This window comes from Drosophila novamexicana, unplaced genomic scaffold (genome assembly GCF_003285875.2).
Source record: "Drosophila novamexicana strain 15010-1031.04,08,12 unplaced genomic scaffold, DnovRS2.1 tig00000121-arrow-pilon, whole genome shotgun sequence".
Lineage (NCBI taxonomy): Eukaryota > Metazoa > Arthropoda > Insecta > Diptera > Drosophilidae > Drosophila > Drosophila novamexicana.
In genome coordinates, this window is record NW_020824773.1 from 2,691,049 (window position 1) to 2,706,152 (window position 15,104).

The window sequence follows — 15,104 nt, forward strand, 5'->3', positions numbered from 1 at the left end:
TGCCTTAATGCCCGTTTTTAGCTAATTTGTTAAGTACAGGGTATATAAAACATAATAATTATATGAGTCCGATACGCGGCCCAAATCGAAAATGCAGTCAGGCATTACAAACTCTTGCAGGCGGCGATTTGTGCTTTAAGCCAAGTCTACACAAAACTGACCTGCCCAAAAAAAAAAAAAAATATCTGAACGAAATGCAGGCGGTCGAAAGTGAAAGTTTGCTGTTGTTGTTGCTTTTATACTATGTTCACAATATGAGCAAGAGTATATAGGTTTTGTTGCAAGTCTGTTGTGCTGTGCTTTGGTGTTGAGTCTAATAATTGGAATTGGAATTGGAATTTCGTGAGTTCGACTATTTTTAGAGCTCGAAAAACTACTTAAGCTAGTGGACTCAGAGCCATTAAGCCGCTGCAAAAGTAGATTCGTTTTGAGCTCCTCTTCGAGCTGCTAGCTAATTGTGAACAGAGTATGGGACAGTCGGTGTGACATGTTACTGGGGGAGCTGCCGCATTGGCAGCATCACGCCAATTGCAATCGGCAAATGAATTAGCCGCATCTGCGAGTAAATTAAACAATTTTATTGCACACACACAAAAATGGAGCGTTGCAATCAATTGCATTGCGTTGACCAAAACAACAACAAACAAAAATAAAACCAAAAAAAACAGCTGATAAGATCCACTTTGCAGCAGCTTCCTGCCACCAAAAACCCGTTAAATGTTTTGCAGTTTAAGGCCAGCAAATGAGGCGTCTGCTTCTTCTTCTTCTTCGTCTTTTCGTGAACTGTGCACGCGGCCCGTTTTCAAGTTTAACCACATTCGTTTTCATTTTATTTTCCCATTTTCCATTTCAAGTTCCCATCGGCATTCGCGTTTTTGTGTGTTTTGTTTTTATCGCCAGTTTCTACCCATTTCTCACCTTTGCCTGCTTTTAATGCGGCATTTCGCCTTTGAACTCCCGTTTGACCCAAGCGCATATGACCCGGTTTTTAGACTAATTTACATTAGAAATTAACGTGATTTCCTATAATTAAAGTGTCCTAATACCTATTTAAATATTTATTAAGGCACTTTAAATAGATGCGGTAATCGCTTAGCTTTATTGCTTTTGTATCTGCAACTCATTTATTTATAAACTTGTGACGCATGTGCAGCATATTGTCTAAAATAAAGTTTAATAAACTAATTTTAAGCAAAAGCGAGTCACTAATTGATGTATAATATAAAATGGGAAAATAGGTATATCTACGGCACGCCGAAGAGTAAATACTCTTTTAGATGAGTAAGTAATAATAATAATAATTCAGGAATTCTTGCACAAGAAGAACATATGGATGCAAGTTTATGATACTAAGTATAAAGATTTTTATAGAGTATCTTTTAGTCTGGCAGTGTTGACTGCTTCATTTTTGCTAAATTTTGATTTCATTTAAAGGGAAGTTCGTTAGTTAAAAAGCTTAGCTAGCATATTGTACACCCAAATTGTATCTATTAATGTTAAAAACATATCTGACAGATACATTTGAAGCGGCGCCTTGCATTGTATTTCTCTTTACAATTGTCTTAAACTGAAATTCATCGATTTGTGGCAACAATTGTCGTGAATGTTGCATGTGCTCACTAAGAAATTCATGAGTCTCATTGCATATTTATTTAACTTTGTCGCTTATGACAATTAAATTGCCTGTCAATATTTAATGGCCCGGCAATTGGCTTTTATCGCCGGCCGTTAACAATTAAAGTGGGCCAAATGGAAAGTCCTATCCAGATTTCACTGGCACAGAATTGAAACGTGGCTAGAAAAAGAAGGCAACTATTAATTAAAGTGCGAGCCAATTGGCGTCTTCCTAAGTTGCGCAACTTAATGGTTATGTTATTGATGATGGTTGGCCTGGGGTGCCCAGTGCCACGCCCACACGCACCTACGCGCCCAAATGTGACACAGTTTGTCGACTTTTCAGTTTCCCAGCGAAAAATCAATGCAAATTTATGCAGTTTGCAAATTGCACGCAAAAACACACACGCACGCACACATTTTGTGTTACAAATTTTCTTTTGGTATTTCGTTCTAATTTGGCCAATGCATCAATTTGGCCACATTTAAGCCAATCAATTTAAGCCCAATTAACTCGGCATTTTCGCAGCCTTGACCAATACTGAACGGCATTTTATTAAAGTGCGTTTATGGAATGCTTAAACAAACGTCCAAAACGAGAGCTCGCGGCGGGAGTGCCCGACTAGGAGATACCCTGCAACTTCTGCTATCGCTGAAAACTGGACTTGCCAATATAACCACACGTTCTCTTAATATTTTCTTTTCTGAGAGATTTAGAGACAAATTATCGATTATCGGATCTCTAGCTTTTATAGGGTTGAAGGTCGGCAGGGACGAACGGGATATATATACTTCATGGGACGGGATATGCTTCCTTCTGCCTGTTACATACCTTTGCACATAATCATTATACTCTTTTAACCCATTTTCAATGCATTGATAAAGGTTTTTCGCAGCTTAAATACACTTTTTCACATATTATTGTAGATTGTCATTGCCATAGGGTATAAATAAGGTTCGTTATGCCATGCTAAACAACATGAGATACACTCATTCATATTAAATGAACAGCATTTTTTTAGTAAAATAACTTTACCGGTTCGTAATTGCCTAATTTGATCAAAATATAAAAATATAGAGTTTCAATTTGATTTTCTTAAATTTAATACACATTTCATGACAATATTGCAATACCCTCAGGTTAAGGTATACGATAAAGAAGTGCAGAAATCAGAGAGAGAGAAAACTGAACGCATTCGCGCTTTAATTGTTTATGCGTTGTTTGTTTGGCGCATTTATTTATTTGATTTCAGTTCGGTTTACTGTTTTATATTTATTTTTATTTATTTGTTTTATGTTCATTTGAACGCATCGCGTCAAGAAGCCGCTCAAGAGCTGCGCATGGCTATGAAATTTAATTTGATGTGTAGCCCAAACGCTGACAGGGTCGAGTTGTCTAAATGACGTTGTCAATCACAGCAAAAGTTGCATGTGTGTGCGACTGTGTGTATGTGTGTGAGTGCCTGTGTGTGTGTGTGTGTGTGTAATTGTTGTTGTTTGACTTGAGCTGTGTGTTGATGTAGATACTCAAACAAGTGCACTAGATACTCAAGTGTGGATCGGACTTTAAGTGGCTGTTTGTTATTGAAAGCCCTTCAATATAACCTTCTTAACTGATTTTCTGATCTGCAGCTGAGCTGAGATTTCAAAAGTATTTTCGATTAGTAACCTTTGATATATGTGCCAGTCACAGCCAACAGCTTAATCAGGTATCAGGTGTTTTGTGCCTTAAATTCGCAACTGATTTAAGAGCTGTCTGAATAGAATTGTTTTCTAAGTATACAGACAGGATTCCCTGTGCTTGGCAGCTGCATGAGACTAGTTTTAGGTAACAATAAGATTACTGATTAAAACTGATACAATATTTTGGATATATTCAAAATCAACATTAATGCAAATAGGCAACTAATATTGCTTTAACTCTGAAGAGAAAAGAAAGACCTCAACTGGGAGACCCTCATGAGCCTCGAGCGTGAATGTATGCTGCATACTTTCGGGGATGTGCATTAACGAGTGAGACTCTAGGAAAATATCGCTAGTTCAACCATATTCTTGCAGACTTTGCCGAAACATAGTGCATTTGAATCAGAGAAGGCAACTACATTGTTCTGCATTCAAGAAAACAATGGGCTCATCTAAGGTTAACATTCTCAAAGTCCTTTTTAACAGCAGACAGATTGGGATTCATTAAGCACAATCTGAAAATGTTTGTTATATATTGGCATTATTAAAACGTGCCTAAAACACTCGCCAAAATATTTAATTATAATAGCATAAGCCAACATCTGAACCACACATTTAAGTGTTGCCTACTTTTAGGCGCCACGAATCAAATAAATTCTTTAATGCAAATATATTATTTAAGCCCCGCACTGTGGCATTCTAATTCAAATTGACTAATGTCATTGCATTCGTGAAAAACAAACTATAAACTGAGCAAAAATTGCGTGTGGCAATATCTTAGACCAATTTGTTTGCGCAAGTGTTTTGCAAAAAAGAAAAAAGTGCTTCTTAAGTATATTTTCAATGTCGTTCATCATGGAGTAAAGGCCAATTATCATAGATTTCAACACACATGAGCTATAAATACTGCAAAGCAACATTCAGAAATCAAACTCAAGTGTGCAAAATGAAACTTATATTGGCTCTGTCTGCGCTCTTGGCAATCCTGTCCAGCGCCTTGGTCGCCGGCCAAGTCTACAACCTCAGCAGCCTCATAGGCAGCGGCACCAGCAGCAACACTCCGAGGATTTGTGTCCTTTCCAACTGCAACTATTATTCCAATAGCAATGTCTGCGGTCGCTATGGACGCTCCAATCTCTGCATGCGCTTCACCAACAGATGCCTGCTACGCTACGAGGCTTGCGTCAATTCCGTAACCTACACCACCGTCTCCCTGTCCATGTGCTCGGGCATTCCCGTAGGCACGCGCAGGCAATGCGCTGGCAGCACCACATCCTCGAGTTCCACATCGAATGTTCAGCCCATTTATATAAGCAGACGGCGCGGCTAAGTCGATGATTTGTTGAAGAATTATGTTATTGAATTTTAAATAAATATATGCTACTTATAAAGAAAGCTGTTCTAAAGTAGTGGCGAAATGGAAGCGAAAGAGGTTTCGGGAACACAGGCACGCATAATGCATTTTAACATAAATATGATGTGCATAACAACAGTTCTAGCACTTACGGCAAATTATATAACTTTTGTTGAACATAGAAGACAATATAGGGATATTACAAAAAAAATAGATAACACTTAAACATTTGCAAGTAATTCGTCATACAAAAATTCGGTTAGCATAGGATGGAAATCTTCATATCACTAATATGATAAAACCTGGCGTCACTCATTAAAAAGAGGCTTGACTAAAAGAAAAGCGAGCAAAAATAAAATGTCTATAAGTTGATTGATTAAATTTATATGTATTCCTTTGAAATCAAAACTTTTAAAAAGGTTCTTAAAATGTTGTGCAGATACACAAAAACGATCTCAGTAAATAAAAAAAATTGCTTGAGCTAAAATATGACAATCTTTCTAGGGTTAACTAGAGAGCGCACATATAATTATAATAAAATTAATTCTTAAACAAATCAAGACAAATATTTGTACAACTGCTTGACAAGAAAAAAGAAACAAAGGACTCATATAAAGCATGACGATAGCCTTGCTTATGATGATTATTTGCTGTTGATTAATAAATACAGATGATAAGTAATTAGGCAAACATTTGAAGCTGAAAAGCAATATAAAGGCCAAAAGAAGAGATGAAGATTATTATTTTCGATCTGTGGCACAATGAAAGCTGTTCTATTGATAAGCATATTTCTGGCCTTGGTAGTACTAAGCACATCCAGTGAGCAGGAAGCGAAGGCGAGCAATTTGGAGAGCTGTCGGCGCAGGGTTCGAGCCAATTGTCAGCCAAATGGTAAAATATGTGTGCGCATTGCACGCAGCAATCTGTGTGAGCTGCGGAGCTACAGTTGCAAGCAAAGATTGGCCAATTGCAAATCCAACAGCAATACACTGACAAACGCATGTGAGTTATGAGTGCTAAAAGTCTATGCACACACGATTTTCTTACCCCTGCCAATTGCAGTTTATCAAAGAGTCAACATAAAACTCTGCTCGGGCATGTCAATCAATCAAAGCTTGCCCTGCGCCAGTGGCACCAACAACGCCAAGTAACAACAGCAGCAGCAGCATGAAGTTTTTGTGGTATTTACATATGATTATTATTGGTCTAGAGAGTTGATTGAATCACATTTTGAATAATTTATACTTTATAAAAATGTATGAAGTGCTTTCATTGTATTGTTTTCAGAGCGTTCCTTTGTTTAACAACATAATGTCTACATTAAAATAACATTTTTCACGCAAATGTTAATAACAGCATTAGCACAAAATGTATATCTTAATAACAGGCGTTTGAATTATTAACAGAAGCTCTACAGAAGTTAACGACCAATATAAAAAAAATGTTTATTCTTTAGAAAAGTGTAAGACTTATTACATTTTTACTGGCCCTAAAAAGCAACCAAAGAAAACTACAATTTTGGAAAAATTCCAATTAACAGTGCCTATTAACACTGTTAAGTATAACAGCCATTTAACATTAGCAATTTATGTTAGTAACAGCAAACCATGTTAGTAACAGTTAAATCCTGCACAAAAATCTCAAACACACACAATTTGCATAGATTGTAACGTTCAATTAAAAAGCTTAAGCATTTTGCAGTTATTTGCACATCAGATTATAATGGAAAACCCAACCACGACCCCTAATCTCCAGCCCTTCTCTCTGTCTAATCTCTATGCATACTGTGACAATTTATATATGAAATTTGCTTTTGTTCTTGTATTTCTAATTGCATCCGCAGGCGGTTTTTGTAATCCACAATACAGAAATGCAAAATGCCAAACCAAAAACAAGCTTTCATAAATTTTACGCTTGCCTGTGTGTGTGTACATGTGTGTGTGAGTGTGAGTGCGATTGTGTTTGTGTGTGTGTAAACCATAACCATAATTTTTGCTCGTTTTACTGTTCTTTCGCCTTGAAAATGTGCAATTTATGGTAAATTCGCTTTCATGTTTTGCGATTGCAATTAAAAAGCAGCGCGCACAAGAACTGCAGCATATATCATGGCATTAGTGTGTGTATGTGTGAGTGTGTGTGTGTGTTTGAGTGTGTATGTGACATTGGGATACACACACACACACAGCTAGAGAGAGCGAATGCCAGTGCCAAATGATAAAATGAATAATTGTTTCGCTTTTCTCTGGCGCCAAGCAGAACGGAAATGCAATCATCAAAATGGACGAACTGCTGCTTCCGGTTTGACAAACGCCCATCGAATGCTTAGCTGAACGTGTTGTGCAACACTTGTTTCCCCTTTACACACAGCGATACAACAAATTTTAAAGTGTATAAGAAATGGGTTTTTTCAAATACACTTAGCTTTCATTTGAGTGCCTGTAAAATCTTTCATTGATACACACTTTCTTTCATTTTATACACACTGAAGGTCTTGGCTGATTTGGAATTATCTAAATATAATAATCTCTATGTATAAAACTATTTGGCCTGACTAACTGACTCACTGATTGATTGCTGAAATGTACTTTTTAAAAATCTTATGAGGAGGAGGGGCACGTTAAGGCAGAGTTTCCGAAAATTACACAATGATCTTCATGAAAATTCATTTCGTATTTTTCGCAGAATCCAAGCTCAACCTCAAAAATTAGAATAGAAAATGCGAAACTTTTCCTTTCCTGACATGTGTAGAACCCTTTGATTGGCTTGGAATTAAATTTTGTGCGGGCGTTAACTGGGTAATAAAGTTATGTCTCAGATTTGAAGATGTGAATACTCGCTATTGTACATATATAGAAGCTTTCATATTTTATGTAAATATATTAATAGCTTTATAAATAATATATTTGAATAATTTAAGTACCACATTCGCCCTTGTTACCAGCTAGAATCTTGGCGCACTTCGGCTCGAAAGTCACGATTGCACCATTGAGTCCAAATTCTGCAAAAAAAATACATTATTTTTATACACAGGTTACATGGAAAGATTTTCAGTAGGCATTTTACCAGTTTTACCAAGACATTGGTCAATCAGAAATTGACACTCGTTCCTATAATGTTTGCAAGTCAATGCAGTACCTGATCCGATTTGCACACATACGGGCTTAAACTTATTGCATGTTAATCTACTGGACCACTTGCAGTAGATGATGCCGTTCTGGGCTAGAAAGAGCCGGCCCTGAAGTGCTCCAAACAGATGAAGCAATAGGCAGCAATGGACAAGAACCCGAGCGAGTGCCTTCATCTTGGCCCGGTTGAATTTTGACTGTTCCACAAAAGACTTTATCTGACACTTTTTATAGCGCAATCTTTGCCGAGCTCGAACTTTGCACTGTAAACATTTGCTAAAGAAAGTGTTCGAGTTGAAAGCGACAATTCAACGATGATTCTGTTTGCCAAATGTTAAAGCAGTAAAAGCGAAAATATCAATATTGGGACTGTGCAAATAAACTGGGCTAAATGCTTTCAAATCAGACCAAAAATGAATCTGAATATATATAGAGTACATATATATATAAGTACATATATATGAGAAATCATAGAGCAATGCACATGATAGTCAAACTGATTATTTTTATAAAACACAAAATTTAATTTTAGTTAGATTTAAATGGGGCTTGCTTTCATACGGACAGACGGAAGACGAACATTCTTAGATCGACTCGGCTATTGATGCTGATCATGAATAAATATGCTTTATGGTTTCGGAAATGCTTCGTTTTGCCTGTCACATGCACTTGCACAAAAACATCATGCCCCTTTTTTCACAATTTCAATGGGTATAAAAGCTTAATTTAATTATCAAATTTATAGAATAATGCAGACATTTACACTTTTTAGGTCTCGTTTAAATAGCATATTTTCCTGAATATTCCCATTTCAAAAATTGTTTATAACATATTATTTCTTCTTTTGGACTAACCATTTTTCGTAACTTGTTCGCCCTGTTGTTGGTTTCTCATAATTATTTGGCTTTTTGGCCTCATTATAAATTCAAAGGTGTTGAGCCCAACCGAAATAACGCCACTTTCTTATATAATATAACATGTAGAATAACAATTACAATGCCTCCCCAGTAATTAGAGAGCTACACACACATATACACATATATTTTCTCGTGGTGCTGCCACTCACAGCCAACAGTTTATTTCATCATGCAAATTAACACACGCACACACACACTCACTCACATACACTCATGTGTGCACTCATACTCATATATTTTTATTCAAACACACACACACATTCTCCTGAGAGCTGTGCACATTTCATGTCAGAACCGTGGGCATGTCATGTCAGGCGCTCATTTCGTTGCATGTCCAACGGTAAATTTACACCGCCCACCTGACAGCCCACTAGCTGCATGTGTGTGTGTGTGTGTGTGTGTGTGTGTGTGTGTGTGTGTGTGTGTGTGTGTGTGTGTGTTACTTAAGTGCGTCTTGGCGTATACTCTTATATTTAAGTTACCCAGGGCTGCAAGCCCTAACAAGTAATGTTTCTATGTAGATTCACACTTCGAGCGTGAAGAACACCCTTTCTTTGGGTTTGGTTCGTGAACCTGATATTCCACATCTTTAAGCCCACAAGCTTTACTAAAATAAACATATTGCAAGCCACATATAGTTCCATACAGATATTGTGGCATATATATATATATATAAAAGTGACATTTATCCACGTTAAGACCTTTATTATACATACATGTCAAAACTGCAATACACCAATTAATTTTTAAGTAAATCTCGCCTTAATTGATTTTCGTTTTGTATAGAAATTTTTGATTCTATTTTAACTGAATCCCAACTTAGCATTTATCAAATATGGTATATTTCTGCTTTGGGGTTGCCCAACTCAAAAATGTATGGACAATAATTGCTTCGATTTGCATTTCGTTAACTGGTTTGATTTAACGTTCTTTTCTGGTAAAAAACAATTTAAAACTCTGTTTCGAAATATATTGAAAAGCGCTTAACAACACTGTTTGGCAAGCAAAAAGCAGATGTAACGCATAGATGGCAACCCTGTTGCGAATCATGCAGTTATGCGAGTTGATCGAAAAAGTAGAAAAATTGGCAAGATAAAGGCCAGAGCAGAAAGTTCTCCATTTCGGTTAAAAGTGGCTGTAGTTTCTCTCATAAAACTGAGCATATCCAAGTACCATAAAATTGTCATTAAGTTGTTGTATGTCGGGTATTTAGTCTCTTGTGTGCGATTGTAAAATAGTCGAAGAACAGCCGTGGATTCTGGATGCATATCCATCTAAATTGCGAGATCTACCTTTCCACATAATGTATGTAACCAAATCATTAAACCTATATTATATATGAAGCATATTATAGCCGGTGTATAACAACCATCTATCATATATGTATAATACATTTGAGTTTGCCATGTGATCAACATATTCCAATTTGTGCTTATGAGGGGGTCTGAGAGGGCATGGAAAAAGTCGGCTTGTCGCTTGGGTTTCCTTATCTTTTATACATTTTCTTTTGCTGTACGCTATTTGTGTTGCATTTTTTGTTTCTGCTTGGGGTCTTCTATTTTATTTTATCGCACCTTAAGGCCACGACAAGAGGCCAGGCACAGGCAATAAAGTTAAACTTTCTTACGCTTTTCTCCATTTTCGCCGCTTTTTTTCCCCCTCAAGCCTTTGGCACTTGCATGCAATGTAAAAATGATTAACAATGCCCACAACGCCGCCTGCCAGGCTGAACCAGAAGTATTTTTATTTAAAAAAACAACAAATAAATATAAAAAAATACACATAAAAAAGTATATAAAAAATAAAAACACTAAGAACAAAAAAAAACGTGGCTTTAATTAGTCGCACGGCTGCGCAGTTGCATGTCATATAAATTACCAATGGCTTATCGTTGCCTTTTTCCCTTTTTGTGTTTTTGCTGCAGTTCTTATGTTTGTTGCAAGGTCAAGCAGTCAGGCGAAAGACGAGAAGTACGAAAATGTCATAAGAATTAAAACAAAATATAATAATAACAATCAACGTGCGAGCGCCCAAACAGCGCAGTGCAATTAATATACCCCGTAAATTATTGTTGCCATATAAAAGATCTGCGCCACAAAGCATAATATCGATATCGATTTTTATCGATTGCTTGGAAACGGGACCTGTTATCGACTATCGGAAAGAAACTCGTGCTGCGAGGGCACCTGAAGGATCTACGTTGAAATCTCTTGCTCTCACAGGTTCTGAGATCGACGCGTTCATATATACGGACGTTTGTACAGATAGATCGACTCGGCTTTTGATGCTGACCAAGAATATATATACTTTTTGAAAAACTTACTTCTGCCTGTTACATACAATTGCCCGAAAGCATTTAATCCTTTTTTCCCATATTTTATGGGTTCAGGTTATATAAGAACTATATCTCTCACAGCTTGTACAATCACATCAATATCTTGTTCAGCTGCATATTTCTTGAGTAAGCCCTGAACAGTGCAGGATATTTTTCCAGTCGAATTCCCTTTTGCATTTTGCTAACTAACTTGTTCGTGTTGTCAACATGGCTAATTATTTTCCACTCTCATTTACCCTTGTTAGCTGCTTTTCGCCTTGTTCTGTTGCCCTCTGTCTGCATTTTCAATGCGCTTTCTGCCATTCCGTTGACATTTTCTTGCTTTTTATTAATAGGCTTAAGTGCAGTTCCCATGTTCTCGTTACACTCTTACCAAATTGAACGGGTTGTCGGGCATTTTTATATTCCTTGATATTATATAAATATATGTTATCATATTATAAATATTATATGCAGACTTATTTTTACATCTAAACATTTTTTTATTTATTTACATTAATAACTCTTTTTCTAATTAAAAAAATGTTTAAGTCTGAGTTTCTTAAACCACGATTTGAATAAAGTTATAAATTAATCGAAATGCAATCGAAATTAATCGAAAAAGTTATGAAACTAATCGAATCGACTATTATTCACTTTAAATATGAGATATTCTTCTCAAATCTCTCTCAGCTACTGCTAGATGTGCAAAAATATATTTAGAAGGGTATTTGGATGTGCCCTAGTCGAAAGAATTGCTTGGCATTTCGCTTGTTTCTAGTTTTAGTCGCAGTTAGCTCATTTGCAGCAACAAATGCAGTTGAAAATTTGCCTGCATTGTTTCGCTTTCGCTTTGGCTTTGGGTTTGGCTTTTTGCCTTGCTTGCGACCATTTTCTGATTTGTGCATTAGACGCGTTTGTCACGCTAATTGAATAATAGCCCTTCGATTTATGCGTGCACATACTGACAAACACAACTGTACTCACACTTTATTCAGACTGTGTACACAATCGCAAAATTCTGTTTGTTTGCGAATGCAACATTTGTAAAATAATCGAAGATCCGTTGGATTGGGCAACAATTAGTTTTACGAATTCCTCTTCATGTGGACTATTTATACAATTCAACGTAATGTTTCATTCCAGTGCACAAATTCGGATACAATAAAAAACTTATTGTAAAACTAACCATATTTAATTTTAAAATTGAAACGTAATCTCAATAATCAAGTATTATATGGTTTATTTAGGGCTGCCCTTTTAGACACTTCTAAAAATAGTTTGATTCGGCTTAATCTCAGTAAGAATAAAAATAATCTATAATATACAAGGAGGAATGGATTTATCGAAAAGTGTGAAACCCCTAACAAATAGATTTCAACAAAGATCTTTGTAAATGAAATCCTTGAAATGAAATGAAAACGACTTAGACACATTTATGTACAGACTCTTTTCTCGTAGTTAAATATATCATTCGTATGTTAAATGACAAATGTGATATTAAATATTCATAGGGTTGCCATTTGCTATTAACACAGCTCCTTTTAATGCTTCATTACAGTATTGCCTTGTACAAATATTACATAAAAACCCTTAACATTTACCATGTTTTATAGGCTCTTTTCTCGTAGATAAACATAGACATATATTATTCATATGTAAATATATTCATTGAATTACCAATTGCAATTAACACTTGTCCAGTTAATATTTCATTCCAGCATTCCCTTGAACATATTTTATTTGATCCAAACCTTAAAATTTTTTTTATTTTAAAGTAATTTATGTTATCGTAGATGAGCATTAATAAAATTGCTTTCTTCTTTCACTTTTCTTATCGCAAAAACTTTCCATGTTTCCATTACGATATTTTACCTATTCAATAACCCACTGTCCAAGTCCAAGAACCTAAACGCTTGCTGCCAAGCAAATAAATTAAGCCCACATATAGGGTTTTTGTCATTTGCAGCAATAAAACACAAATTATTTTTAGCTTTCCACAGAATAGGCACAGAGCCAGAGGCAAGGCGCACGCAAGCCAGCGAAAGGGAAATTATATATATATATATATATATATGTATATATATAATGCAATATGATATGCTGGGCATATATCTTTCTTTATTTGCTAATAACACGAGACCATCTTCCTTCTGGCCTTACTTTTATGGTGCTGCTTCTGCTTTTATTTTGCGACAACAACACGAGGCGCGTCAATGGCAATCAAAAGTTTGTGGCTTGTGGCAGAGTCAAAACTAATGCCTGTCTGTCCGCCGGTCCCAATTTCCTGTCAATACTCATAAACGTTGCCCCCAACCCAGCTACCCGGCATGCAAACATAGATGGGTAGCTGTTAGCTGGAGGCTCCTGTCCTGCACAGGGTTTCGTGTCAGTTGGGCGTCCGCAAAAAAAGAAACGATTTTTGGATAACAAACAAAAGAAAATCGACAACTAATCGAAATGCTAGTTTATACATGACGGGCAGATACCCTATGCAGTAAAAGTTTTGAGTATAGAAATTACGAAATACATCTCTACATATATAAAATTGTTTGTCCTTACCGATTGACTGACTGACTGACTGACTGACTGACTGTCTGATTGAATGACTGATGGACTGACAGACTGTTTGACTGACTAACTGATTGACTGATTGACTGATTGACTGACTGACTAACTAACTGATTGTCTGATTGACTGACTGACTGATTGGTGATCAACGCACAATCCAAACCGATTTTGTGAAATTCCACCCGCAAGTGTGGAAAAATTGTGAAAAACGTTTGTCTAAAACAATTTTTGTTTATTATTCGATCGACCTCCAACCTATTTTCAAAGATTTTTCATATTCATTTGAGAGGTGATCCACACTTTTCGGAAAAGCCATTCCCTCTAACATGCACTAAGGTAAACGTGTATTACGTTTTATTGTTCTATCCCTTAAGTTATAGCTAAATATGATAAGACACACTCTCTTGCCATTTTATTGCTACAGGGTATACAAAGAAAATGAATGGAACGGAAAATGCGGAGCCTGCCAGTTACAAAATTGTTGTTTGTTATATATCGTATGTAGCCTGCGCCCCCTCCGCCCACCTGTTTTTATCTAGAGCTGCTCTTCGCACTCACGATTTATCGATAAAACATGGGCCTAGGCAGCGGTAGGTGCCCCCTTTCCCCCCTGGACCCAATGCAGCGTAAAGCGTCTCATTACGCCCACGACAAGTGTGTTGGAGGCCGGGAAATTGAAAACCAAAAACGAAAACGTCAACATTTTGTTTACACTCGCAAATATGTTTCTGGGTTGTTTTGTTTGCGAAATCAAATTATTGCATGTGCCACCAATTCCAATTTGAGCGGGTGCTAAAAAGAAAAACAACAACAAAAACCAAAAAACAAGAAGCAACAACAAACTATCAACCCTACACACAGTGTGTTTGCTAGTCAATTGGCCGTTCGTTCGCTTTGCTCGCCCCGAACATTTTCCTCATAAATGCCCGTCGAAAGTTTTGCAGCTCGAGCTGGGAAAAATGGTTGAAATGAAACTTTGATGAGCTATTACTCATTTTGACATGTGCTTTACGACTATACATAGAACAGCCAGGGCCCCACTAAACAGTATACCCCCCCCCCCCACTCCTCCTTGCACAGAGCACAGCAAACATTTGTCTAGACTCCAAGGCAATTGGCATATTGCGCATACGCCGTGTTTTACGAAGAATCGAGTGGAATAGTTGAAGTGCTTGTTCAAGTGCTTGTATATACACAACTCTTAAGCTATCCAAAATGATTCTTAAGTTAAATATGTAACTTTTGCTGTTATAGCTAACATAGGTAGCTCGTAACATAGCAGAATGTAAGCAAGCTAAAGCTGTTACTTTACAGAACTTGTGCAAATACATATATTAAAATGGTTTATATAACAGAGCGTAGCCATATTTTCGCTAACAGACTTTGCTGCTAATTGGAGTTGCCGTTAACATAACATACCCTATAGTTGTTAACATGACTGACCCAGAAGCTGTTATATTAAATATAGCCAACTTAAGAGTATAAACCTAGAGCTTGAAAATATATTAATAATAAAATAATAGATA

General features: G+C 36.6%; 2 protein-coding genes across 2 annotated transcripts; both read left to right on the forward strand.

Annotated features, from left to right (window-relative positions):
• Positions 1-4,243: 4,243 nt before the first annotated feature.
• Positions 4,244-4,627, forward strand: LOC115758071. The gene has a single exon (XM_030698584.1). It carries the CDS (start codon positions 4,244-4,246, stop codon positions 4,625-4,627), a length of 384 nt encoding a protein of 127 aa, XP_030554444.1.
• A 785-nt stretch (positions 4,628-5,412) lies between these two features.
• LOC115758072 lies at positions 5,413-5,802 on the forward strand. Its single transcript, XM_030698586.1, has 2 exons — positions 5,413-5,653; positions 5,714-5,802. Exons 1-2 carry the CDS (start codon positions 5,413-5,415, stop codon positions 5,800-5,802), a joined length of 330 nt encoding a protein of 109 aa, XP_030554446.1.
• The last annotated feature ends 9,302 nt before the right edge of the window (positions 5,803-15,104 follow it).